Source organism: Hippocampus bargibanti, linkage group LG10 (genome assembly GCF_051943395.1).
Source record: "Hippocampus bargibanti isolate YZ-2025 linkage group LG10, ASM5194339v1, whole genome shotgun sequence".
NCBI lineage: Eukaryota > Metazoa > Chordata > Actinopteri > Syngnathiformes > Syngnathidae > Hippocampus > Hippocampus bargibanti.
Window position 1 is genome coordinate 1,243,321 of NC_142743.1, and position 27,080 is coordinate 1,270,400.

Genomic DNA, 27,080 nt, shown 5'->3' on the forward strand with positions numbered 1-27,080 from the left:
TCAAAAAGGGACAGAGTTACCTCTTCCTACTCAGGACCCAGGTCTTTTGGGGTTCAGGGGTCACTCCTAAAGACTTTCTATGACTCTGTGGTGGCTTCAGCCATCCACTAAGGAATTGTCTGCTGGTCAAGCAGCATCACTACCCGGGACAGGAAAAGACTGGAGCGCCTTGTCAAGAGGGCCAGTTCTGTCGTGGGCTGCTCACTGGACTCTCTGGAGGAGGTGGGCAACAGATGGACGCTTGCTAAACTAAAAGCTATGATGGACAGCCCCTCCCACGCCCTCCTGCCCACCCTGACAGCACTGGGTAGCTCCGTCAGCCAGAGACTATTGCACCCGCGCTGCAAGAAGGAGAGGTACCGCCGCTCGTTCCTACGAACTGCTGTCAGGCTTTTTGCAACTCTCAATGATCACATGTGAAAAAAAAAACTGGACACTTGTAAATATGGGTTGATGCAATACAGCTACATATATCAATATGCCTTTCTTGATACTTCATGCACTATGTACAGTTTTTTTTTTTATGAAACGGTTTTGCACATTTACAGTATACAGTTGACATTTTTATTTTACTATGCTTAGAATATGTTGTTTTCTATCCTTTCACCCCATCCCCTTTCAAATTGCTGCTGTGGACTGCAAATTTCCCCATTGTGGGACGAATAAACGTTTTCTTATTCTGATTCTGAATGTGCATCACAATGACATGCATACAAAACACAAAAACAAAAGAGTGATTGGTGAAATAAAAAATTAAGGAACAATGTATTTGGGGTCTGTGGGACTTAAAGACATAAACACGATTTGTCATTTTTTTGTTTTTTGTTTGGTTTTTTAAACATATGTCTACTTCTGACGGACTTTCAGTGAATTGAAAACAACAGATATATAATTTACAAAAAAAGTTAAAAAAAGGACAGCACATTATTTTTTAAGTACCATTTTTTCCGATGTATAAGTGGCACCCAAAAGCCTTCATTTTCTTCAAAAAGATACATGCATGTGTGCCTTGTATGTGTGCCTTATATCTGGAAAACATTTACATATTTAGATATTATATTATTGGAAATTGGAAATGTGCGAATTTTGAAAGGTGAGCCTTATACTCCGGTGCGTTTAATCCGCTTTATACTCCGGAAAATACGGTATACATATATTTACAAAATATTCACAAAAAGCACGAAAGGTGTCACAGCTTGCATGGTGGGAGTTGGTGAAGGACCCCCAAAACAAGGCAAGACGCTGGAAGGAGCCAGGTGGATTGACCAAAAGGTATTTCACAAAAAATGCAAACAGGCTCAAAGTACTCAAAGTAACAGGGAAAGTCAAAGTAACAAAAGTAGCCTGTGAAAGAAAACAAAACTTAACAGAAGCGGAGCACAAGATACTCACATATTCGCAACTCGCAAAGACCCAACCAAGACAGACAGAACTCAGGGAACTAAATACAAGCAAAGAGACGAGACAATGAGAAACACCTGGAAAACACACAAAGGGTTGAGGAAGCTGCTTGGTTAAACACAAGGGACACTGAGAATGACAACTGGTGGTGACAAACAGGGCACATAAGGGAAAAAAACAAACATGATCAAAACAGAAACATAATACCCAACCAATTCCACCCCCAGGGCCTACGCAGTTGCATAGAAAATTAAGCGATCCTGGCTAGAATTTAAGATTACATACATCATGCATGTTGGCTGTTTTTGATGTAGCCCACATTTTCATGCAACTGGTGAAGGAATGCCACCTTTGCAATATTGTGAAATACTATATACAGTAAAGTCTCGTTATATCGATATCGGATATATCGATAGTCCCGGTTATACCGATACTATTTCTATGCATGCACGGAGAAAATTACATGCAAACAGGGTCGGATATATTGATAGTGCTGGTTATATCGATATTTTTTCGGACTCCTTGAATATCGATATAACGAGACTTTACTGTACGTGTCAATAAAATGTGATGTTTTGTTACCCTGCACAATGGCATCAGTAAAAAAAAAAGCAAAAAAATGCATTTATTCAACAGCATTTTATGTTTTTTTTTTTTTTGTCTTTACACATTGTGCTCGATTAATTTCACCACTCAAGTACATTTGACAAACCCAATCTAGTTTTCATCTCAAATGCAATTAGAGCTGAGACATCAATGAGAAGTATTGTGGGGTGGATTATGTATATTTTTGACATATTTTGGTTGTCAAAAATAAAATGTGGGAAGTGTCATTTTATTGGTTTGTACTGTAAATAATCTAAAATTAATCATTTTCTTTTTGATCATTGATATTTCTTGTCTTGATTTACAGTACAACCAAGACTTTTCTCTTTCAGTCAAGCATTTACAGGAAGTTCCATTTAATTAGGTTTCAAGGCGCTATTAATTTCATACACTTTCATTCAATAAAGTTGGTTGCATAATTAACATCAGTCTGTAACCTCCAGCCCTCATGTCGCTCAATTTGTCATTGGCCATTGGACACTTTAACGTACAGTATCTTGAGCTACACATTTAACCAAAGACTTTGATTCAGATCTTAGCCTGTGTTTACCCAGTGCTGTTCAAGAAGGTCATCCCTGTGGTGCAACTCCTGGACATCACTGACGGATGGAACCAAAAGGCAGGCGTACACTTGCCATCCGTCCGTCGGTCGTAGCCATAATCACTGAAAGGATCCGAACAGAAACAATTTAATTTTGAACAGGCACACCAGCCTCTTTTTACAGTGCCTGTGTTGGTGTCAAATTGGGCATTTCCCTGTTTCAGGTGTACTGCAGTAGCTAGGGGAGCACAAAAAACAAAAAAGTTTCCATCCAGACAAGAACCAACGTTTCAGTATTCACCAATAGAGCGTACTGACACTGCATAATATTTTGACATTTTAATGAAAGTGTTACATTAACCTCAATCCATCATTGAGTGCGTGTGTGTGTGTGTGTGTGTGTGTGTGTGTGTGTGTGCGTGCGTGCGTGCGTGCGTGCGTGCGTGCGTGTGTGTGTGTGGTTGGATAACATATCGATCTCACAGTGCAGCGGTTGTGCATTTGATGAGGGCTGTGGTCTTGCTATATGAAGTTTGCATGTTCTTGCTGTGGGGTTTCCCTGGGTACTCTGGTTTTCCTCCCACAATCCTCCCAAAAACATGGCTGGCAGGCTTATTGAACACTCTGAATTTTCCACCTGTGTGAGCGCAGTTGGTTGTTCGTCTCTCTGTGCCCTGCGATTGGCTGCCAACTGTTTCAGGATGTCCCCTGCCTAAGGCCCGAAGACAGCTGGTATAGTGTTTTGATTTTATTTCGCTGATGTTTATGTACCAATCAGGTCCCTCGACCCTGTGTGTCTTGTCCAGGTGTTTCCTGTTGTCTCGTTACTTTGAGTGTATTTAGTTTCCTAACTCAAAAACAAAAACACAAACCAAGACCCGAAAAACAAAAAAACAAAGTAGCAAATAAATGAAAAGTCCAAAGACAAGAGCACACACATGACAGGCAAGGGATCACTGTAAGTGAGGAGTATACCAAGGGCAGATGAGTAGCAGAAGGGTATGCCCACCATCGTGTCGGATTTGGAGGTATTGTCTGGAATTATGACATCAATTTTGGTGCAGAGAGTTTCAACACAGGACATGTGTTGACTTGATGGCAGAGGCAGAGAATGTGAGGAAGTGTTTATGTGCAGGTAGTCCATCGGTCCAGTACACATTTTTACATCAGTCTGAGTTGTACTACTCATTAATGTTTGTCAAGTGTGTTGTAATACACCGTGTTGAAGACATAGGGTTAAATAAAAGCTTACCATTCAAAGTCAGCCTGTGTGCAGTCACAGGGGCCCAATGACATTGAAACCGAGTATTGCTTTCCCACACACCTGGACGTGGGCTTCAACTTCCTATATATTCTTTTCACTCCCATCAGGCAGGTCTCCCCCTATGGGTGGGTGCATTTCAAAGAAGATTAACGACACATGTTTTCCAACTCTCACGTCTGCCATGAATAAGAATTTGGAGGATCTCATTCATGTATGTATCATACCATATGGAAATATGCATCTGAATTAAGATTAAGTGTGGAATGCCATGCAAATCTGTTTTTGGGATTATGCTTCACTCAACACCATTTCACATCTTTGGTGATTCTCATTGATAGAGAAGGAGAAGGTAGATAAAATGAGTCAAAACATATCAGGAGAGCACTCACAAACTGTGGTTACCCTCAGTGGTCTTTTAACAAATGTCAAAAGGTAAGAATAGGGAATGAAACCAACAATTCTGAAGATCCTAAAAGGAGATGAGTAGCAGTGCCTTACATTGCAGGAGTTTCTGAAAAACTACAAAGAGTCCTTTGGCAACACAAAATTCCTACTTATTTCAAACTGATGAACACAAAAATGAGTGCATCCAAAAGATAGGCTGCCAAATGAAAAACAAAGTAATGCAATTTATTCAATATATTGTAAACATGAAAATTGTAAAGAACAATACATAGGGGAGACTAAACAAATTCTCAAAAAAATACTATCAACAGCACAGGGATAATACTAGTGGGCCTCAATTGGTAGTACATATGCAACTCTAGGCTAGCAAGCACTCATTTGACGACAATGAGGTTAAAATCTTAGCGAAAGAAAATAGATGGCTTGAAAGGGGAGTAAAAGAAGCTATTTTCGTGAAACAGCAAAATCCTTCCCTTAAAGGACAACCGACGTCTCCGGACAAGGTGTGTCCATAATTTGTAAAATGGCTTCAAATGACTTCTACTGGGCGTACTTTAATAAGATTCCACCGCATATAGCTATATTTTACGTTTTAAGACTCGCGCTGAACATTCAGGAAGTCTTGTTTTTGAGTTGGTGACGAGTCCGTACGTGACGTCAGAAAAGGACCGCCTCCTCACCGTAAAAAAGACGCATTGTAGCGTCTTTCCATCAGGTCAATGTATTTTTCTGTACTGTTTTTTAAACCATGTCTTACACCCAAAAGCCGCCAGCAGAGGGAGGCAAACTCCATGGAAAGAATGTATCAGCCTGTGGAAACGAGCTGATTCATTCCTCACCGGAGCTGTACATCTGTGTAAGCTCTCAGTCGTACAGCAGTGGTCCATCGATGAGAAGGTTTCTTCAGCCGTCATCTGTTCAAATTTGTACAGATGACGGCTGAAGAAACCTTCTCATCGACTCACTGGAGCTGGTCGTCATTTTTCTGCTGTCCAACACCTTCAAAGAAGAACAGATGACGGCTGAAGAAACCTTTTCATCGATGGACCACTCCTGTACGACAGAGAGCTGCCACAGACGTCTGTTAACTTGGATTAACGAAAAGCCGAGACTGAGACAGACCCCAGAAAGTACGGCAAATTCACTCAGATATCGTCAAGACGCAACCTGGAAGTTCGTCATCTATTGATGATTTCAAAGGTAGCCACGGATTGTGGCCCTGCCACTGATTGTATTGCAATCTTCCGATCTATTGTACAACAATGCCCATGCATCGAACCATGAAAAATCCTGATTGAATGTCCCTTGTAATAAAAGAACAAGCTGAACAATACATCATTTTTACATTCCTGGTAAAATGTTTCACACTACAAAGTGGTCTTATCAGTAGCGATTGACAATGACAACAGGAAACACATTTCAACCCCTACCTTGGTTTCAGTGTCACATCGTTTGCTTAACATTTGGCACAGGGAGTGAATGTGATGCTCAACATAAAACGTTTTTTTTCTTGTGTGGTCAACAAAAATAGACTCAAAAACATGCTAAATTAAATGTGATGAAAATGCAACCTACTAGCAGTAAATTCTCAATATATTTCCGATTGACAAATTATTGTACACAAGGAAATAAACAACAGGAATTTTACATCTTAAATCATTTAATTATTAGGAACAATTACAGTAATTTGTTTTTCAGAAATTAACAATCTGCACCAGTGCACAGGCTAAATGATTGAATAAGCACTAATAGCATCGGTTATTGCTCAGGCTCGTTCTGCAGAGCAAGGACAAGTGAGAAATCATGTACCATTGCTCTATTGGTACAATCAGTTGGTATTTTTGTGCTGGCATGATACCTGATTGTGAAGGTGCCATGTCTGATAGTCTGCATCTGTGCATCTCCTGTTGAAAATAGACCTAAAGTCTATTTTCACCAATTGCCACTCCGAGCGATGACTGACATGTCCAAATATCCTAGGGGAAAAAAACAAAAGATGTGCATAACTCTGATGATTACATAAAATGATGCCACATCATACTGCCAAAAGAAGAAAAAAATAGAATGTTGCTGTATATTCTTACTATATATATATACAAAAAGCTCCTTGGAGGCGATCAACGTGTGAATTGAGAGAGAGGGGGTGTGGAAAGGTGCGCCGGCTGGAGCGCTGTTCAGTCATGTGCTTCCGCCGAAGATCCGAAGATCACTCCACCAGATCAGATTTTCATAAATTTGACGTTCGTAAACCGAAAAGTTCGTAAGGTAAGGTGTTCGTAAGCTGAGGTATATATATATATATATATATATATATATATATATATATATATATATACACATATATATATAAAGCTATGGTAATTCAGGCTGATAGCTTCATGAAAACACCTTGTTTTTCTTTTGCTAAAAAAAATGTAAATGTGTTTTCTCCACAATGAGACGATTGTGAGACATTTTCTTCATGCCAGTATTGAATCACATAGACTTCTGATTGCATTCATATCCCAGCCAACCTTCTGAAATCAGGGAATTATACTGTGCTATTCAACACACACCACACACATCGAGTGACCGCAACAGGATGATTTATGAATGTGTTTCTCTACGCAATGACTCAGCCACAGATCAAGTCTTTTTTAAATGAACAATCATGCTCGTGCTTTCTGTCCAAACAGTTTGCACGGTGCCAAGACCTTGTTTGTGTTGAAAAGAGAACGATCGAGACTGATTAATGAATGACTTGGAAACAGATGCGAACATCCGATCGGGGTTATCACGTTGGGCAAAAGCATTTATATATTTTTTTTTGTGATGTGTGGTGGATGGATTGATTTGATGACAGATCTTCACTCACGTCATGATTAGTGTCTCTTCGCCAGGCTCTCCTAGCACACCATCTACAAACAGAGGTGTGTTGGTGAAGCTGTACTTGATCCACTGTCGTCCTTCATCAAAGCTCAACCTGGAAACACAAACATCAAATTATATTTGCGGCTCACACTGTCTACAAAAGCTCACGACCCTGAATGGTGTCTCATAACTAGATGTCATAGTCTGCACAGGGCTCAAATGAAGAAATCACTAGCAGCTTGAGAGTATAAATTATAATAGAGGAATCTGCAGTCAATTGACAATTCAATGCAGATTTTGTTTGTGGTTTGCAAGGACTTCAACCCACTATAACAATGTTCACCGTGGTTTTTTGATAAACCCATTAGTTTTTGTTTGATGAACTTTACACATTAGGTTCATCTCCAGGAGTGAGTCATGCAGTGAATGATTGCATTTCTGTCATCATTACTCACCACAAATGTCTGATGGGGAGTGGAGTATGCCTTATTGCAACCAGAGCTCCTCCTTGGTCAAGATACAGCACTGCATACTCTTCATTGAATATCTTCAGGACCAGCATGTGTGAGAGAGAGAGCGAGAGTGAGAGCGAGAGAAAGAGAGAAAGAGAGCAAGAGCGAGAGTGAGAGCGAGAGAGAGAGAGAGAGAGAGAGAGAGAGAGAGAGAGAGAGAGAGAGAGAGAGAGAGAGAGACAGACAGACAGAGAGAGAGATAACGCAATGCATTTTATTTGTAATTTTCAAAAAGTAGCAAAGACGTTTTACTGTCTGCTTCCTATCTACAGCAATGATTGCCTGTGTACTCCTGTGAAGACTAGATTGAATGGAAACAGGTCTTACTAAATAAAAACATCTGGATCAATTGAACTAAAGGATTTCCATTGACATGGTGTGAGCAAAATGTAGAATAGCTTACTTTGTTAACTGTTTACAGCTGCATATGTTGTGAAATATAAATCAGGATGCATTGTGCTTTATATTGTGCTGTGAAATACTGATGAACTCCAATAAAAAGGTTCATGAGGTTTAAATTCCATGCTTGGAAGAATATTTATATATTTATATTTGTAGAATTGCTACATGTGCTATGTTGTAAATACAATGCAATGAGAACTTATAACTCAGCAGGATTTTTTTGCTGCTTGGCTGATCTCTGATTTGACATAACTGTGAGGATTTCCATAATTTTTCGCCCAAAACAAAAAAGTCTCGTTATATCGATATTCTCGGGAGTTACAAAAAACTGCATTAACAAAACGAACTGCATTAACAAAAGCCGCCAAAAGAGGGCATTCAAGCGCCATATAAGAAACGGAGCTGGCCATGAGCTCGCCATGGGGTGAGAGATGTTCCCCGAATGTTGCCTCAAAATGGCACATATAATTCTTTAATCGATTGCAAACATGTATGCTTTCCTCTTCAGTGCTTTCCTCTACAGTGTATTTGAATCAGCGAGGACGATAGATGGTGAACAAAAAGCTACTTTATTCTAGTGAAACAAAAAGAGAACATCTCTCGTTGGAGCGAGGAGCTAAGAGCACGAACAAAAGCACAAAGAGAAGTGAGCCCTCCCGCTCAACCGAGTTTTGAAAAGACACAGCAGCGATCTGTTGTCCAATCAGCTACGGACAAGTATTGGAAGTCACACAGCAGCGATCTGTTGTCCAATCAGCTACGGACAAGTTTGTTGGGAGAACATTCAGACTGAAAGTTGATACTTGTTACATTCTGCTTTCACAACGATTCAACTAATAAGCTTCATAGAGCAATGTAGACTAAATTAAACATGCAATAACATAATATGTACTGATCTAAACATGAAATAACATAAAATGTACGAAGCTAAACATGGAATAACATAATGTATACGAATGTGAATAAAAACACTCTATCAATCGTCCCCGCTGGCATTTCGTCATAAAACTCTGTTGAACTCCGAACCAGAAGAGAAACAGGAATTAGATTCCAACAACGTGACTGTTGTGGACCAAGACGTAGCAAACATTAGCAAGGATGAAGTGAGGAGGGCGCTGAAGAGGATGAAGGGCGGAAAGGCACACGGGGATGATAATTTACCAATCAAGGTATGGAAGTGTCTTGAAGAGGTGGCGGTGGTGTTCCTGACTGGGTTATTCAACAAGATCTTAGATGGTGAACAGATGCCTGAAGAATGGAGACCAAGTGTAACCCAATACCTCTGTTGGTAAATCATCAGGCGCGAGTGCCTTTCCCCCCTTCATCCTCTTCAGCGCCCTCCTCACTTCATCCTTACTAATGCTTGCTACGTCTTGGTCCACAACAGTCCCGTCTTCTACTCTTTGTTCCTTCTCATTTTCCTCATTCATCAATTCTTCAAAGTACTCTTTCCATCTTGCCATCACACTACTGGCACCTGTTAATACATTGCCATCTCTATCCTTAATCACCCGAACCTGCTGCAGGTCCTTACCATCTTTGTCTCTCTGTCTCGCCAGCCTCTAAAGATCAGTCTCACCTTCCTTGCTGTCCAGCCGAGCATATACGTCATCATAGGCCTCTTGTTTGGCCTTTGCCACCTTTACTTTAACCGTGCGCTGCATCTCCTTGTACTGCTGTGTACTCTCGTCCGTCCTCTCAGTGTCCCACTTCTTCTTTGCTAACCTCTTTCTCTGTACACACTCCTGCACGTCCCCGTTCCACCACCAATGTCTCCTTATCTACCTTTCTTCCACTCGATACACCAAGTACTTTCCGACCTGTGTCTCTGATTATGTTCGCTGTAGTTTGCCAGTCATCTGGAAGGACCTCTTGCCCACCCAGTGCTTGTCTTACCTCCTTCCTAAATGTCATGCAACACTCTTCCTTTTTCAACTACCACCATATTATTATATTTACTTTTATTTTATTTACAAACTTGGTATTAGAGGCATCTTAAAGTATTCTCCCCTTCCCTCCAATAGTGGATTGTCTCATTTTATTATCATATAGATTCCTCCTGACTTGTTTGACTTGCCTTTTTCTCTCACATATAAAAGCAATGCACCCCAAAAAGGTGCACAAGAAAATATTTGCGAATAATAGCATAAAATGTGCACATAGTCCACCTGTCTCCATGTGTTTCCTGCATCTGAGGTGATGTACACACTGACGTTGCTGGTGGTCAGCTCAGAACCGACGGAACCTGTCATACAAACAAAAGACATTTACATTTACATTTTACAAAAATGTAAAAATGTGTTGCAAAATTCGTTTTCAGCAAGTGCCTTGTCAGCATTCTTTGGGAGAAACAGATTGTCTGTAGTGACGTCATGTTTAGGAGTAACTTGATCCAACTTTTTTAGCACTTTATTTACTATACAGGGAACATCCAACTGACGACCGGCGTGCCTTATGACCCCCCATACTTATGACCACGACCGCCAGACCCTATTTTTTATATTTTTTTTAAATTGTACTACCTTATTGCTTCACATTTTTTTACATGTTTTATTTTAATTCTACGCCTGGCACCGCAACACGCTAGCAGCCCGGTAACGCGTACGACAAGGTTGGCCAGCCAGCGAGCATTTTACTCTTGCACAGCAATCGATGGTGTGCTGGCACCGGAGGGGGTCGTGTCCACTGCCGCCGGCCGCGGTGCGGACAGGATGAGACCCGAGGCGGCTGTGCATCGGTGCCCTATTAAAGCTCTCAGATGTGTCTCTAAAATTTAAGTTGTGTCTCTTACGCAGAAACTGCGTGAGAGAGAGAAAGAGAGAGTGCGAAAGAGATAGAGAAAGAGATGGGGAAAGCGAGAGAGAGAGAGAGAGAGAGAGAGAGAGAGAGAGAGAGAGAGAGAGAGGAGAGAGCAAGAGAGAGCGAGAGAGCAAGAGAGAGAGAGAGGGAAAGAGACAACCCAATTTATTTTATTTGTAATCTCCACAAAGTACTATGTTCTAATCCAAGATTACAATACAGTTGATTGTACAGTTGTTTGCTTTCTCGGATGAGCAATGACATGATGCCCCCTTACCCCAGAACATTTGTATAATAAAATATGAAAGGATCTAAATACTCAACTCTAATAAGTCTGGCATATGTTTATTTAGACAATGAATGATGTCATATTTCAGGTCTTTTGAAATAATCTTATGTGTTTATGTTGTTCACGGATTTTGGCCTGTTTAAACATTTATTAAGTGATGCGATAAAAAGGACATAGCAATGAGGAAACACTCACCTGATGCTACAATGATCCCAGGTGCCAAGTCCCTACTTGCTATGTTTCCAGATGTGTAGGGATTTGCAGATACATGAAGATGAAGATGTAAAGAGCAATATGGCTGTGTAAAATACAACAACAAAAATAGTCACAAACCTATTTCTTCTATGAAGCCTAACCAAAAGCAACACGAACACACACACACACACACACACACACACACACACACACACACACACGCACACGCACACGCACACGCACACGCACACGCACACGCACACGCACACACACACACACACACTGTGATGTCACGAGAGGCTGGGTCCCGGAGGGGAAATACATTCCACTAAAATGGCTTCACCCAGAAAGAGTTTTTTTGGCCCCATCTAGTGGAAGGCAGCAATCCAAACCCCACACCTGTGGCTGATCGTGGCTTGATTGGCATACATGGCTTTTAAGGCCAGAGAGCCTCTGAGTGTGCGGCCGGGGAAAAAAGCTCCATTGTTGTGCTCTGTGGAGAAACACAGAGACACTGATTGCTGCATGGAACTCGACACCAGTTGGGACCATAGGACGGAACACTGGATTTGGACCCTTGCTAAAGGTGGCTAGGCTACCTAGGAAGGACGTCAAGAGGCCTAGAAATACATGGGAGAGAACCTGATCTTCAGTTTCACCTCAAAAGAGACTTTGTTATACTTTGGATTGGATTGGATATGCTTTTATTAGTCTCACAGTGGAGAAATTTACATACTTTGAGAATTGGAAGAGACCCTATTCTTGCCTTTTTTTGGTTGTGAATTCCCCCTGAAACCCTTTATTAAAATCTTTGTTGGCATTCAAACCTGTTGCCCATTGCACTCCTTGTTCTGCCCCGCTGAGAGCTAGCCTCTCATGACATTACAACACACACACGCGCGCAAGCATGCACGCGCAGGCACGCACGCACACACACACACATAATGAACCGCCCTCAACAATGAACCTCTTTTGGTAATAATCCAATAATCCCGTGTCAGTCAATGTACCACATATGTAATTCATCTATTGGCTGAACATGCCATTAGTTTTGATTTGGTTAACCTTTAACAACACCATTCTCATTATGACCAAGCCAAATGTCAGTGATGCAGGCCATGCTGTGACAGGATGTTTAGGGGTTTATTAAAGCGTTGACATTTGCTGACAAATTGCTGTCTGATACGGGTAGAAGATAAAGCCAGCGACTGAACGGCACATTGAATAAAGAATGACTGTTGCTGTATCAAGATCTTTCTTCTCTGCAAACACATCGTTCTTAACTCATTCACTGTTAGACGTACAAAAATGTGTCCCCTCCAGTGCCAAGGTTTTTTCATTTTCACTTAAATTCCAGGACCCACAGAATATTGAGTTTTAGGACGACATAAACATTCAATGCAGGGCAAGAAACCTTAGACTCTCTTCTTTCATCAGAAAAAAATGAGGTAATTCCTAAAGTATATGGGTCTGGAGTTATATGAGTTTGAACTGAGGGCGGCTGTTGAAAATACAATGCAATACGTACATATTGGGTGAGATAGCGCTCTAAGAACAGCTGAAGCTGGAACAAAGTGCTAATATGGAAAACATTGAAATGCTTCTCCCTTGTGGAAGGGAAGAACAATGCCAGAGGGCTGACCAACGCTTTATCGGCAGTCCCAGCAAGTAAAAAAAAAAACCTGAACAAATATAGGAATGGCACTCCACGTCATATTTTCAACTCACGAACAAATTCGGCAATGGCACTCCATGTCATATTTTCAATTCACGAATCAATTCAGGAGGTAAATTGCTATCTTTGAAAAGAAACAAAACATTTCCATTTGTTTTTAGAAAGAAATTGAAAAAAGAACATTAATGGACGTGAGCAAAGTTCTGCCGGAGATCGAATTTCAAACAATTTCTGACAAGTTGTGCCAGACCTTCCCAGCGACCCCAGTTGGGTCTGGCAAAGTCATGTTCCTCCAACAGCGGAGCCCACCCTGATGTGCAGAGTATGCATGTTATCTCCGTTCCGGTGGGGATTTTCTCTGGGTACTCCGAACTCTGGTTATTTTAAGTTGAAATATCAGTCAAAGTATGAGCAAGTCAAAGAAGTAAAAATGGGTGAGGTATTTTCTTTATCGAGTGTGAAAGTTTGGCTTTGCAAAAAATGCAAATTTAAAGTTGTAAGCGACTTTTCCAATAGAAAAATATGGACTAAAATTGAAAAAAAAATAATGATGTTGGAATGACTCAAGTTGGGAAAATGGATTTCTATTCAATGTGAAATAATATGGCATTATCTTTCATTGTCAGTGTCCTTGAGAGTTTTGAAAGGCGCTTAGAAATTAAATGTATTATTATTATTATTATTATTATTATTATTATTATTATTATTATTATTATAAACCAATTCAAGAGAAAATTAATGTTTTGTTCATTTCCAATGCCGCTTATCCTGAAGGGGGTTGCAGGCACCTGCAAGGGCCCATCCCGGCTGACTTCTTTCAGTCATTCACATGTACGGTATATAAACACGCACACACACACGCACACACACACACACACACGCACGCACACACACACACACACACACACACACACACACACACTGTGATGTCACGAGAGGCTGTGTCCTGGAGGGCAAATACATCCCCCTAAGATGGCTCCACCCAGAGAGAGTCTTGGCCCCATCTGGTGGAAGGCAGCAATTAAAACCACACACCTGCAGCTGATCAGGGCGGGATTGGCAGGCAAGGCTCTTAAGGCAGAGAGCCTCTGAGTGTGGAGTTTGGGGAAAGACAAGCTCGATTGCAGTGCTCTGTGAAGAAGTTGATTGCTGCGTGGAACTCATTGCCAGTTGGGACCACACGACGGGACACTGGATTTGGACCTTGCTAAAGGTGGCTAGGCTACATGAGGAGGACGTCAAGAGGGGTGAGGCCGAGAGACTCTTGGAAAAGAACTCCGTCTTCAGTTTTACCTCAGAAGAGACTTTATTTTGATTTAAGTATTGGAAGAGATACTATTCAAACCTTTGTTGCTTGTGAATCCCCCCCGAAACCTTTGATTAAAACCTTTATTTGTATCCAAACCTGTCGTCCATTGCACTTCTTGTCCTGTCCCGCTGAGAGCCAGCCTCTCATGATATCACAACACACACACATGTGCTCACACACACACACACACACACACACACACACACACAGACAGACAGACAGGCAGACAGACACACACGTGCACAGACAGACAGACAGACAGACAGACAGACAGACACACACACACACACACACACACACACACACACACACACACACACACACACACACACACACACACACTCTGTTGTCAAAGTTGAAGAAAATGGTGTCATTCTCGTTAAGCTCTTCTGACATTCAATGACCCACGTTTTAATCTATCCAGGTAATTCCAAAAGGTTTTACACACTTTGCTATGTATATATTCCCTACAACAATGAAATGCTTAATAGGTTCCTTTAACAACTCTTTATGTGCGTACATTTGCTTGTGAATGACCGCATGTCTCTAATGGACTGGTGACCAACCCACAGTGTACTTCATGGGTACTAACAGAAAAAGAAAATTGAGACTTATCAATAAATGCAGAGACTCACTGGCATACAGTGTACGCTATTGCCTCGTAGGTCTTTGTTTGGAGCCTGTAATAACCTCCAGTCTCTGCCTCTGTTGTAGGTAATATGCGTCTTTACTTGCTTATCTGTCTTTTTGTTGGCCAAGAACATGCCTTTTATTCCTGCCACCTGCAAAAGCAGAAAAAAAGCAACCAGCTCAGAGACAAAGCCCCCCAAAAAATTCAAACTTGGAAATTTTTCTGTCACAGTAACATGAGTGCAATTACACCGGGAAAAAAATCCAAAAGCATCAAGCAACCCAATCATATCCGCTTGCTTGTTTTGTATTACCAACAACACCAAGGTTAGTTACAAACAATGAGTGGCAAATGATAGACGGCTGGACATTTGCACATGCCCAGTGTGTTTTGTAAAATGCATCTGATTGTTGGCTCAAGGAAAAGTAGCTTGGGGTGACTGAAGTGAGGAGGTCGAGGCAGTGGTACCTGTCCATTTAACTTTATTTTAATAATTGGCACGCACTAGAATTTGCCCCAGATTAGTATTTAGAATATTTTACATTGTAGTCTGTGACCCCAATCAAGTGAATTTGATTACTTAGATTACAGGTGTTAAAAAGTCAAGCCAAATCTGGCCCACCACATCATTTTTTAGCCCGCAAAAGCAAATCAAACTTGTGAAATTTCAAGCTTTCATGCTTGCTAAAGTCTGAACCAAAATTTCAAATTGTCCCACATAAACCAAAATAATAACAGTCAATAATTTTACTTCAAATTTGAAAATTAGTTAATCATTAAATCGTTGGCGCTCTATATGTAATATGTGGAGGGGATTAAACATTCTAATGGCTTCCCCAAATAAGACCCCCGAGAGGAAACCGTCATTACAGTGTGTCCCGTGGCAAAAAAAAATTGTTTGACACCATTGACTTAGATCGAGCCAAAGTAAGACATCTTGAGCTGCAGTTATTTTCTTCTTTTTTATTACTGTATTTTCCAGTATGTAAGGCCCACCCAAAAGCCTTGATATGATGGTGCGCTTTATATGTGAACTAATATTGAGCCTCAATAGGTCTCGCAACTACTGTCAGCAGCCACCGACTCCATTTCGCCCTGTAGAAGATGTAGTACATAACCCCAGCCTCTCCTGCAGCATCTTATAATGTGGTGTGCCTTATATATTTACATCTTATTTTTGGAAAACTTTTTTATTCATTGAAGGTGCATCTTCATTCATCATTCATAGCATTCACCCATCATATAATTCCGGCTGTGCGAGCAACTGACAAGCGTTACAGTCAGAAACCCCCACAGTGGGCACTTGCCGCACAATGTTCATATAGAGAATGACAATAACTTAACGTACTCAAGAAGGCCACCGCATTAATATACTCAAAAACCTGTGGTGGCCTTCTTGAGTATGTTTATGCAGTACAAAATGTAGTTCAAGAAGGACATAGTATTAAATAAGTGTACCTCATATAGATCAACCATGATGTTTCCTTCGGGGCCCATGCTACTAACAACGTTTTCCAAAGACAGAGTGTAATAGACACCTGACGTGTCCGACACATACAAATTATAGGTTTCATTCTGGTTCCACTCCTGTACTGCTGCCACAACACGGTTTTCGTCCGTGCTGATGACATGCAAGTCCTGCAAGAAATATCAAACAATTAAAGGGCATTTTGCGCATTACAAATCAAAAGCAATACTTCAACCTTGAAAAAAAAGAAAAGTAAATATATATATATATATATATATATATATATATATATATATATATATATATATATATATACATACACATATATATATCATATATATATATATATATATCACATATATATATATATAACATATATATATATATATATATATTGCTGATGAAAATTTCTTGGATAACAAGCGAAACGTCCGACACCTTCAAAGAAGTACAGATGACGGCTGAACAAACCTTTTCATCGATGGACCACTCCTGTACGACTGAGAGTTTACACAGATGTCTGTTAACTTGGATTAATGAAAAGCCGAGACTGAGACAGACCCCAGAAAGCACGGCAAATTCACTCAGATATCGTCAAGACGCAACCTGGAAGTTCGTCATCTATTGATGATTTCAAAACTAGCCACGGATGGTTCTAGAAATTTAAGCCTCGTACAGGTATTCACAGTGTCATTCGTGAATGGTGAGGCAGCCAGTTCTGACGATAAAGCTGCCGAAGCATACAAGGGATATTTCCTCAAAATGGGGGAAGAAGAAGGCTACGTTCCTCATCAAGTGTTTAATGCTGATGAGACCGGCCTTTTTTGGAAAAAGATGCCTACCCGGACTTTCATTACACAGGAAGAGAAGTTTGTCCCTGGGCATAAGCCTATGAAAGATCGGCTCAGCCTCCTTCCGACAGTCCTTATGGATAGTGACTCTCCCTCCCACCTCCTCCCACTCTATTCCCTCAAGGCATCAATGACCATCACACAGGTAAATAGAACGACTTTATTATACAGTCCAGTTTATTTATTTAATGACAGTCCTTATGGAATGTGACTCTCCTTCCAAACGGTAACTCCCCCCCTCCCACCTCATCCCACTCCGTTCCATCAAGCCATCAATGACCATCACAAAGGTAAATAAAATGACTTTATTATACAGTGCAGTTTATTTCTTTAATTACAATACCATTGCACATTTATTATAGATAAAATAAGGTATATTTTGTGTAGTTTTAAGGCTTATATAGTTAAAAATTGTGTTTTTGGGGACTTTGGAACAGATTATTCTCATTTTAATGGTTTCCTATGGGAAATTAATGCTTGGAAGACACACTTTTCACCTTACACACACTTTCTGGGAACCAATTAAGTTCGTAAGCCAAGGTATCACTGTACTCTGTTTGTCAGGAGCGAACTGCAGAATAAGTACATTTGCTGGACACTATATGTTTGTCTAAAACATATTTGTTCATAACTTTCTTCCAATTGGCCGTTCAGCGAGTGACGGCAATTTTTGCAGGGGAAATGATATTACCCCCACACAAAAAGAAAGAAGACTGCAATCATTAGAAAAATATAGCATCAATTTTGTCATAATTCAATGTCATTGTAATCAGGTAGAGATTATGCCGATGAGGCCATGTTCTTTCCAAATTGATGCTTGGAGTGACCTTCAAATTTGTTGAAAAATAAATAAAAAAATACAACAGCGAGAAATTGTCAATGCACTTATGACAAACCAAACGATTGAATCAGAATCATCTTTATTCGCCAAGTATGTAGAACACAAAATGAATTTGTCTCTGGTAGAACACACTACACTAGTAGCATAATGAAAAACACATGACAAATAAGTATTGAGGACACTAATGAAGGCTAATCTAAAATAATCAAATATAATTTAATTCTTTAATTCCTTAAAGTTGTATTCCTCAGGAACAACTGTGAGACAATGTGCAAAGTATCAAGGAGACAGTTGTTCAAGTGTGCACAATAATCAAAGCAAAATAAATCCCAATACACTGAATGGTTTTGTATTTTCGAAGTGTTGTTTAAACCCAGCATTCCACTACTGCTCTTCTCAGTGTGTTAAACGTATTTGTGTTATTTGAAGGAAGAGCATTGGCAATTTATTGAACATGCCATAAAATTGAGCATCCGGTATCTGGCATTTTCATTGGGATAACATCATTATTTTGAGATATTGTAGCTTACTTTTTGAAATAATCACACAATGCTGGTTACCTTTGGCAAAGTATACTTTGGCAGTTTCATTGGAGTAAAGACATCTCTCTTTGCAGACACATAGTAGATAGGTTTCCCGGTAGTCGACACCTGCAGGCAAACATTGCATGAACGAGGCAAATAACAAAACCTTGATACAAATGTTTGGAATAGTGTATCTTCAAATCTTCATGGTTCATTCCGCTGAATTGTTTTGAACTGTGATGTGAGTTTGGACAATCACCCACCTGGACAAACACATACTCATCTTGAACCACCAGAGAATTGGGGTCAATGTAGCCAGGGAATGGTTTGCCCTTGTTGGCATCTGTGCAGTTCTGCAGCTTGCATGTAACATAGAGTGCTCCTGCTCCCAAAACACACACAAACAAGTATCAGTTGTGGTGTTGACCGATTAAGAAAAAAATCCTATAAAGCCAGACGGTAATTTCCACCTTTCCACATTACTTTTGTTAATAAATGTTGACACTGGTAGGAGTTGAAGACAGATGACCAAAGGGGCCGATTGCTTTCGTCACCTTCAATTGAAATCCATGGTGAAGAGTTAGGCCCCACGTGCGAACATACGTGCTGGCTCTCTTCACGTGCACATGATCAATGGTAATAGTTTCTCGAATCTGATTGTAACATCAACCACTATGGATGTTCCTTTGTGGCCTTGTACTCTATGATTGGCCTTTCTTTTGTTGGGCTGATGTGAGAAATGCGTTGATTCCTTTTTCCAAACTGCTCAGAGCAATATTTTTCATTTGGCCGTCGACCTGGAAAAATCCATTATCCCAAAAAATGACTGCAGTTTGGGATTTTTGTTTCGTGTCTAATCTCATTGTATTTATTTTTTCAATTTAAATTCTTCTTCTTTTCCTTTCAGCTTTTCCCTTCAAGGCGTCGCCACAGCAAATCAGTGTCCTCCATCTTTAGAGGTTTCATCTGCATGTTTGTTTTGGCCAAGCTTTTACGTCGGATGCCCTTCCTGACACAACCCTCTGTATTTAAATTACATTTGCAAATTAATATGTTAATGATTCTCCCGATAGGTTGAATAATTCATGAGTGATTTTTTTTTTGCCTCAAGGTGTTATTTAATTCAAATCATACACGTTATGTGGCTCGCTAACCCCTTGGATAATTTTTCTATAATGACACTTATTGTGTATTCGCACTACTCTTGTCATGTTCCGGTTGGCGACCAACGGGTGGCACTGTCGACCCCGCGTGCAGCTCCACAGGTGTTGTTTGTTTTAATCAGTGGCAGTTAAAAGGACTCCCAGCACGACCATTCAGGGTCGGGTCATTGTTTGTTTCATCTTGTCATATTTTTACTCATGGTTTTGTTAGATACTTTAGTATCTAACAACTTTTCTGTTTTGATGACTTTGATATTTTAGAGTTTGTTCCTGCTAACTTTATTTTAATACAATTTGTCAAATACACCCTGCTCCTCCCTCCTGCCTTCTTTTTTTGGGGTCCATCACCAACTCGCAAATCAAAAAAGTTATGTACGATAATTTAATATAGCCTGCAATCAATGCCAAGAATGGATGGAGCTCGCAGTGAGATATCACATTAGGAAACTAATTTGCATTCAATTACAAAACATAATGGCTCACACCCAATAATTGCTTTTCAATCAGGCGATTATCACGTCTCTCACCCTCCTGCATGCACGCACGGGCATGCCAAAATATCCTTTTTTTGTCCCAGTGCAGTTGTGACACTATATGCTGTCAGCAAGCTCATTATTGGACATAATAGGATATCCGGTAAACCGGTGAATGCTGCAGATGCACAAATCGATATTAAGATTTAAACTTTCAAGTCAGTAGAGGGCCAAGAAGACAATTATGTTGCTGTGAAGTTAAAACCAAGGCCTATCATTGCTTTTTACAAGATTTTCAAAAACATAATGGAAAACATGAAAACAATTTGTGGCACAGAAGAAAAGGTTTCTTCTGTCGTCATTTGTACTTCTTTGAAGCTGTCGGACGTTTCGCTTCTTATCCAAGATGCTTCGTCAGCGAACTCTTCCTGGTAGTTTCGGCCATCTATATCTATATCTGTCACGTCCACTCGAGGAGTGGTGACAGAACTCGAGGGACGACGGGAAGTAGTAGGGTTGGATCCGAAATACACGGTGGAGAAAGTGATTCAATAAGAGTCTTTACTGACACATAAGGCAACACAGGAAATCAGGCAATGGAGGAGAACAGCGAAACAGTCCTGAGTGCGGCTGGGTGACGGGGAACTTCAGAGAATACACCGGCGCAGACCAAACGGTAAGGGTGGCTTTTATAGCCAGAAGGCACAATTAAGGAAATGAGGAACAGGTGAGTGAGTCCGGAGAGCAGGGAGGGAAGGGGCCCGCTCCAGGAGCAGAGGAGGATGAGACAGTGCCCCTCCCCCCTCATTGTACGCCTCCTGGAGTTCCACCCTGTTTGGAGGGGTGAGCCAAATGGAATGTCCGGGTGAGAAATGGGTCGAGGATCCAGGAACGGGGGACCCACTGTCGTTCTTCGGGCCCGTAGCCCTCCCAATCGACCAGGTACTGCAATCCCCTGCCCATGCGCCTAGAGTCCACCATCTCCCACGGGGTAGACAGTACCGCCGTCCACCATCCGGGGGGGGGGGGGGGTCAGGTGTCGGAGCCAGGGGGCTGGTCTCCACAGGCTTGAGGAGGGAGACGTGGAAGACCGGGTGGATACTTATCGTGGGTGGCAGCCGGAGCCTCACCGAGACTGGACTGAGGATGGCCTCGATGGGGAAGGGACCAGCGATGTCCCGGCCAACCGGAGGTCCCTCGTGGACAGCCACACCTCCTGCCCGACCTGGTAATTTGGTGACTGGCGGCGACGACTATCCGCAATCAGTTGGTTCCGGGATGCCGTGCGCGAAAGGGCAGCTCAGGTCTCCTTCTACAATCGATGGGCCGTCTCAGGTGGTGTTCGATGGACGGGATCTTCACCTGGCCCTCCTGGGTGGGGAACAGAGGTGGCTGGTAACCATAGGCGGACATGAAAGGGGACCGACTTGTGGCTGTGGAGACCAGGGTGTTGTTAGCGTACTCCACCCATGGCAAGTGGAGGGTCCACGACACAGGACTGTGGAGGCACACACACTGGAGAGCCGCCTCCAGGTCCTGGTTCTTGCGTTCCGTCTGGCCGTTGGTCTGGGGATGGTAACCAGACGACAGGCTCGCCGACGCCCCTAGGGACTGACAGAAACGTTTCCATACCTTGGACACGAACTGCGGGCCCCAGTCCAACACGATGTCCGCCGGAATCCCGTGGAGACGGATGACGTGGTTAACCAGGAGTTGAGGCGTCTCAATGGCGGACGGCAACCTGGTTAACGGGATGAAGTGGGCCGACTTCAAGAAGCGGTCTACAACGGTGATAACGACCATTTGCCACGGGATGGGGGGAGACCTGTAATGAAGTCGACACAGATTTGGGACCAGGGTCGGGAGGGTATCGGTAGCGGCTGGAGAAGTCCCGCCGGGGGTTGGTAGGAGGTCTTCCCACGAGCACAGGCAGGGCATGCCTTCACGAATTATGTGACGTCCTTCCTGTACTCAGGCCACCAGGACCGCGGGGCGATGAGCTGGATCGTCCTGTTGACCCCCAGGTGACAGGCGACCCTGGAAGTGTGTCCCCAGAGTAGCACTTCAGTGCGTAGAGCGGGGGTGATGAACAGGCGATCCGCCGGGCAACCCTTGGAGATAGGGTTACCCCCCTCGGCCTCCTGAACTCTCCTCTCAACCTCCCACCGCAGGGCGCCCACGATGTGTTGCGCCGGCAGGATGTTGGCAACGACCTCCTCCTTCTCTGCCGGCTCGTGGATACGCGATAGGGCGTTAGGTTAGGTGTTCTGCGACCCTGGGCAGTAGGTGAGAGTGAAGTTAAATCGTGCGAGTAACAGTGCCCATCGGGCCTGCCGCGAGTTGAAAAGACAGAAAGACAGAGAGCGGACGTAGAACTCCCGGTTTTGCAGGAGCCGCGCCAGGACCTGTCGGACATGCTGCCGGTGTTCTTCTGTGGATTTAGAAAAAATGAGGATGTCGTCTAAATACACAAATGCAAAAACATTGAGAAAGTCCCTGAGCACATCGTTGATGAGGATTTGGAATACGGCGGGGGCGTTGGTCAGTCCGAACAGCATCACCAGGTATTCAAAATGCCCCAAGAGCGTTTTGAACACGGTCTTCCACCCCCTCTCTGATGCGAACCAGGTGGTATGCGCAACGCGAATCCTATTTTGTGAAGATGGTAGCCGATTGGAGAGGCGCGAAGGCCGAGTCCATGAGGGGGAGAGGGTATTTGTTGCGAATGGTGATGTCGTTCAGACCCCTACAGTCGACACACGGGCGCAGGGATATATCTTTCTTTTCGATAAAGAAGAACCCTGCGCCGAGCAGGGAACGCGAGGGTTGGATAAGTCCCGCCGCGAGGGAAGAGTCAATGTATGTGCTCAGGGCTTCTTGTTCCGGGTGTGAGATGTGATAGTCTGGAATCCGGTAGTGGAGCCCCCGGCTGCAGTTCGATGGCGTAGTCATATGTTCGGTGGGGTGGCAGGGATTGCACGTTGTCCTTACTGAACGCCTCCCGCAGATCATGGTAACAACGCGGCACACCCTCGAGACAGATCTCTTTGAGCGCGCCGCCGCGGGGGGGGTATTGCCCTAGCAGTACGGGTTCCAACCCTGTATGGTCGGACCCTCCCAAGAGATGGAAGGGTCATGGGTGCTGAGCCAAGGGAGGCCCAGCATGAGTGGCACATTGTGGGAGGGCATGAGCAGGAATTGGCGGTGTTCAACGTGGTTACCTGATAACCGGAGTTTAAGGGGTGCGGTGATCCGCGTTACCCGGGCTAACAGTCGGCCATCAAGGTCCAGGATCTCCTTGGGGATCTTAAGGTCCTCGATGCCGCAACCCAACGTCTCGGCCAGTTTGGGGTCGATGAAGCACCTGTCCGCCCCCGAATCCACTAGCACCCGTATAGCTTGGGAGTTGGACAATGGGTCTGAGTGGGACCCCTTCTTTATGTATTCTTGGATAAGAAGCGAAATGTCCAACACGTTCAAAGAAGCACAGATGATGGTTGAAGATACCTTTTCATCGATGGACCACTCCTGTACGACTGAGAGCTTGCACAGACGAATTCGTGGCACCATATTGTCGTACAATGTTCGAAGAGGGTTTTTTTCCTATGGTCTTGGCTAGAACTGAATCAGACAGGTACAAACCCCAAACTCTTTCTCAAAGAAGCGACAAGGCTTTCTGGAGGCGCTGCAATTTTTCAAGACATTTGAGGAAGCCCATCATTCTTGGCAATATAAGCCAAGAATGAGCCGAGATTTCTCAGAGCAAGTGCAGCTATGTTGCATAGTCATACGGACCACAGTGCCAGACTCAATTGCCACTTCAGGAAGAACTGGGAAATTCCTGGATGAATAAATTCTCAACGGATTAGGATGTCCTTTTAAAATGTGCCATGAATGATATATTGTGAATGAAATAAAACTATGAAATTGGAGTTTCAAGAGTAACAGCGGTACAACTTACTCGGACGTCCGCGTGGTTGTTTCACCTGGGGTCTCCAACAGACTTGATTTCAGAAAATAACTAATTCACTGGCATCCCTGAATTTATCAGAATCAGATTCAGAAAACCTTTAATCGCCCCACAATGGGGAAATTGGCATTCCGCAGCAACAATTTGAAAGGGAATGGGGGTGGCGGGGTAAAAGGATAAAAAAGAAGATATTCTAAGCATAATAAAAAATGTCAGAAGACTGAGGTGTATACTATAACTGTGCAAAATGTTTCATAAAAAAAAAACTGTCACCGTGCAAGTAAGTGCAAATTTCCCCATTGTGGGACGAATAAAGGTTTTCTGATTCTGAAACTAACGGGGGAGGGGGCTTGGACCGGGTACACAACAGAAAACGCAATCGATGAGTATAACCTGGTCACTGGCAGTGGCTAGTCACATAAATACACCGGCAAGGAACTACCGAATGCGTCCTGTTAAATACCCGGTGTCATAACGAGGTGACAGCAGGACAGCAGGTGTGTACAAGCGGCGAGGCGCAACCCCGCCATTTGCTGCCGAATCCGAATGTGACAGTAAAGACAAAATAATATATTCAGGAATTGAAAATATGACGTGGAGCGCTTGCTAGACCTCTGGCAATGTTTTTTCCCTTCCACAACAGGGCAGCATTTGCCTTTTGTTCAGCCGCCCACACCACCTGATATTACTCTAGAACCAAATAAACTCGTAATTTACTTTTTTTCTGATGAAATAAGAGACTTTAACATTTCTTATGCTGCATTGAAGGTTTATGTAGTCTTAAGACTCACTATTCTGTGGGTCCTGGAATTTGAATGACAAAATGACAAAAACCCTGGCACCGCAGTGGACACATGTTCGCACGTCTGGCAGTGAATGAGATTACATATCTCATATTACATATTTCGGTTTTGACGGATTAACCAAGGGGAAACAATGGTAACAAATTTAGGGTTCTGTGAATGTTCATCATGGTGAACCAATTTTTCTAATTTGGCTGATATTCGTCATCAAGAATTTTGATACTCAAAATTTTAATATTTAAGTGGTTAATGTTAGAAAACTATGCATTCATACAGTAATTGCCACTACATTCAGAGGTGGGGAATCCAAGTTTATTCATTAAATTAAAAAGCTCAAAATATGTTGTTTAACACTTTTATTGTGTTCAAAATCATCAACCATGGATCGTGAATGAAGATCACCACAAAATCTGGCTAAATGGACCATAAGTAAACTTGATTCTGTTAAAATGATTAGGTGCGTGTACTATTTGTCACTAAACATGATACAATGGTTTTATTACAAGAAAAAAACATGTCATAGGAATTATTCGATTGAAATGTGATGAATCTTTAAAAAATGACCTTATTACTATATCCAGAAATATAGTATTGATATGACTTGATGTCCTCTTTGCAAAGTCAAAGTCAGCTTTAGTCAACTGCACTACTATCAAGAAATATACCACGTCATTGTTAGTTCTACCAACATGAGTAATACTGCACTTGTGACAAAAATGTACTTCACAAAGTTAACTTGTCTAAAACTGGTAAATTATGGAATCACTGAGACTGTTTCATATTTGTCATCATGATTAGTGTTTAGATCTAATGACCAACTTAAATACAGTGATACTTTGGCTTACGAACACTTTAGCTCATGAACTTTTCGCCTTCCAAACATTAAATTCGAGAGAATATAATCTTGGCATACGAACTAATTTTCGGCGTACGAACCAAACCACAAAGTGCCGCTGTGGCTGGCGGATGAAAACCAAACCACACGGTCGAACAGCGCCACACTGGCTGGTGGACTAGTTTTCCACACCTACTTCCTTTGAGTGCAGACGTGGTTTGTTATCGAGTGGAGTACTTTTGCTATTATGGGACCAAAAAAAGACCCCAACATAGGCTAGTGTAAAGCCGAAAAAGACACAAATGAAAATTACGGTCGGGCAGAAGAAGGAGATCATCAAAAAACACGAATGAGGTGTGCGTTTGTGTGATTTAGCGTCCCAGTACCAGTATGCTAAGTCGACAATTGCCACGTGTGGCTAAGGTTGTTTCTGTGTTGTATAAGCAATGGTCTCAGGCAATAAAAGATTGAAAAATGTCTGTTGATTGAAAAATGTTTGTTGACATCGACCATCACAAAGGTCAATAAAACGACTTTATTATATAGTACAGTTTATTTATTTAATTACAATCCAATAGCACATTTATTATACATAAATGAAGGGATATTTTGTTTAGTTTTAAGGCTTATTTAGTAGAAAAGTATGTTGTATGGGAACCTGGGAATGGATTCTTCTCATTTCTAAGGTTTTCTTATGGGAAATAAATGTTTGGCAGAAAAACTTTTCGCCTTACACAAACTTTCTGGGAACCAATTAAGTTGGTAAACAAACTGAGGTATGTCTGTGTAAACTCTCAGTCGTACAGGAGTGGTCCATCGATGAGAAGGTTTCTTCAGCCGTCATCTGTAAGGTATCGGACGTTTCGCCTCCTATCCAAGAGGCTTCGTCAGCGAACTAAAGTCTTACTGGTCGTATCGGCCCTATTTACATATCCCTAATGTCCAGACATGGCGGCGCCGGACACAGATCGTTCATACAATAGCCTGCTTAGGCAAAACAGGTTAGGCAACTTTCGTAATGCTGATGAGGTGATACCGGAGGGAGTGGGGCAAGCAGGCCAGTCGTTAGTAAGGAATGGAGGAACAATCAGTGGGGCCACAGGGAGTGGTCCTCTGCTCCCCCCAACCTGAGAGTGGGGACCTATCATAGCTGTGTCCAGCGCAGCCATGTCTGAACATTAGGGATATATAAATAGGCCCGATACGACCAGTAAGACTAGTTCGTTGACGAAGCCTCATGGATAGGAGGCGAAACGTCCGAAACCTTCAAAAA

The 27,080-nt window shown here is 42.3% G+C and overlaps 1 protein-coding gene across 10 annotated transcripts in view; it reads right to left on the reverse strand.

Moving 5' to 3' along the window:
• LOC148892033 (VPS10 domain-containing receptor SorCS1-like) overlaps positions 1-27,080 on the reverse strand; it is a 147,493-nt gene that overhangs the window by 53,091 nt on the left and 67,322 nt on the right. For all 10 annotated transcript variants that reach the window (XR_016116132.1, XR_016116131.1, XM_089005432.1 and 7 more), the window contains exons 7-17: positions 18,827-18,945; positions 18,600-18,689; positions 16,338-16,517; positions 14,884-15,030; positions 11,265-11,367; positions 10,150-10,226; positions 7,523-7,614; positions 7,072-7,179; positions 6,076-6,193; positions 3,801-3,931; positions 2,558-2,671 (exon numbers count right to left, since the gene is read on the reverse strand). Coding sequence is in view for 8 of the 10 variants with exons in the window: in XM_089005432.1 (XP_088861558.1) it covers positions 2,558-2,671; positions 3,801-3,931; positions 6,076-6,193; positions 7,072-7,179; positions 7,523-7,614; positions 10,150-10,226; positions 11,265-11,367; positions 14,884-15,030; positions 16,338-16,517; positions 18,600-18,689; positions 18,827-18,945 (1,279 nt within the window). In the remaining 2 variants the exon portion in view is untranslated. The remainder of the gene's footprint in view (positions 1-2,557; positions 2,672-3,800; positions 3,932-6,075; positions 6,194-7,071; positions 7,180-7,522; positions 7,615-10,149; positions 10,227-11,264; positions 11,368-14,883; positions 15,031-16,337; positions 16,518-18,599; positions 18,690-18,826; positions 18,946-27,080) is intronic.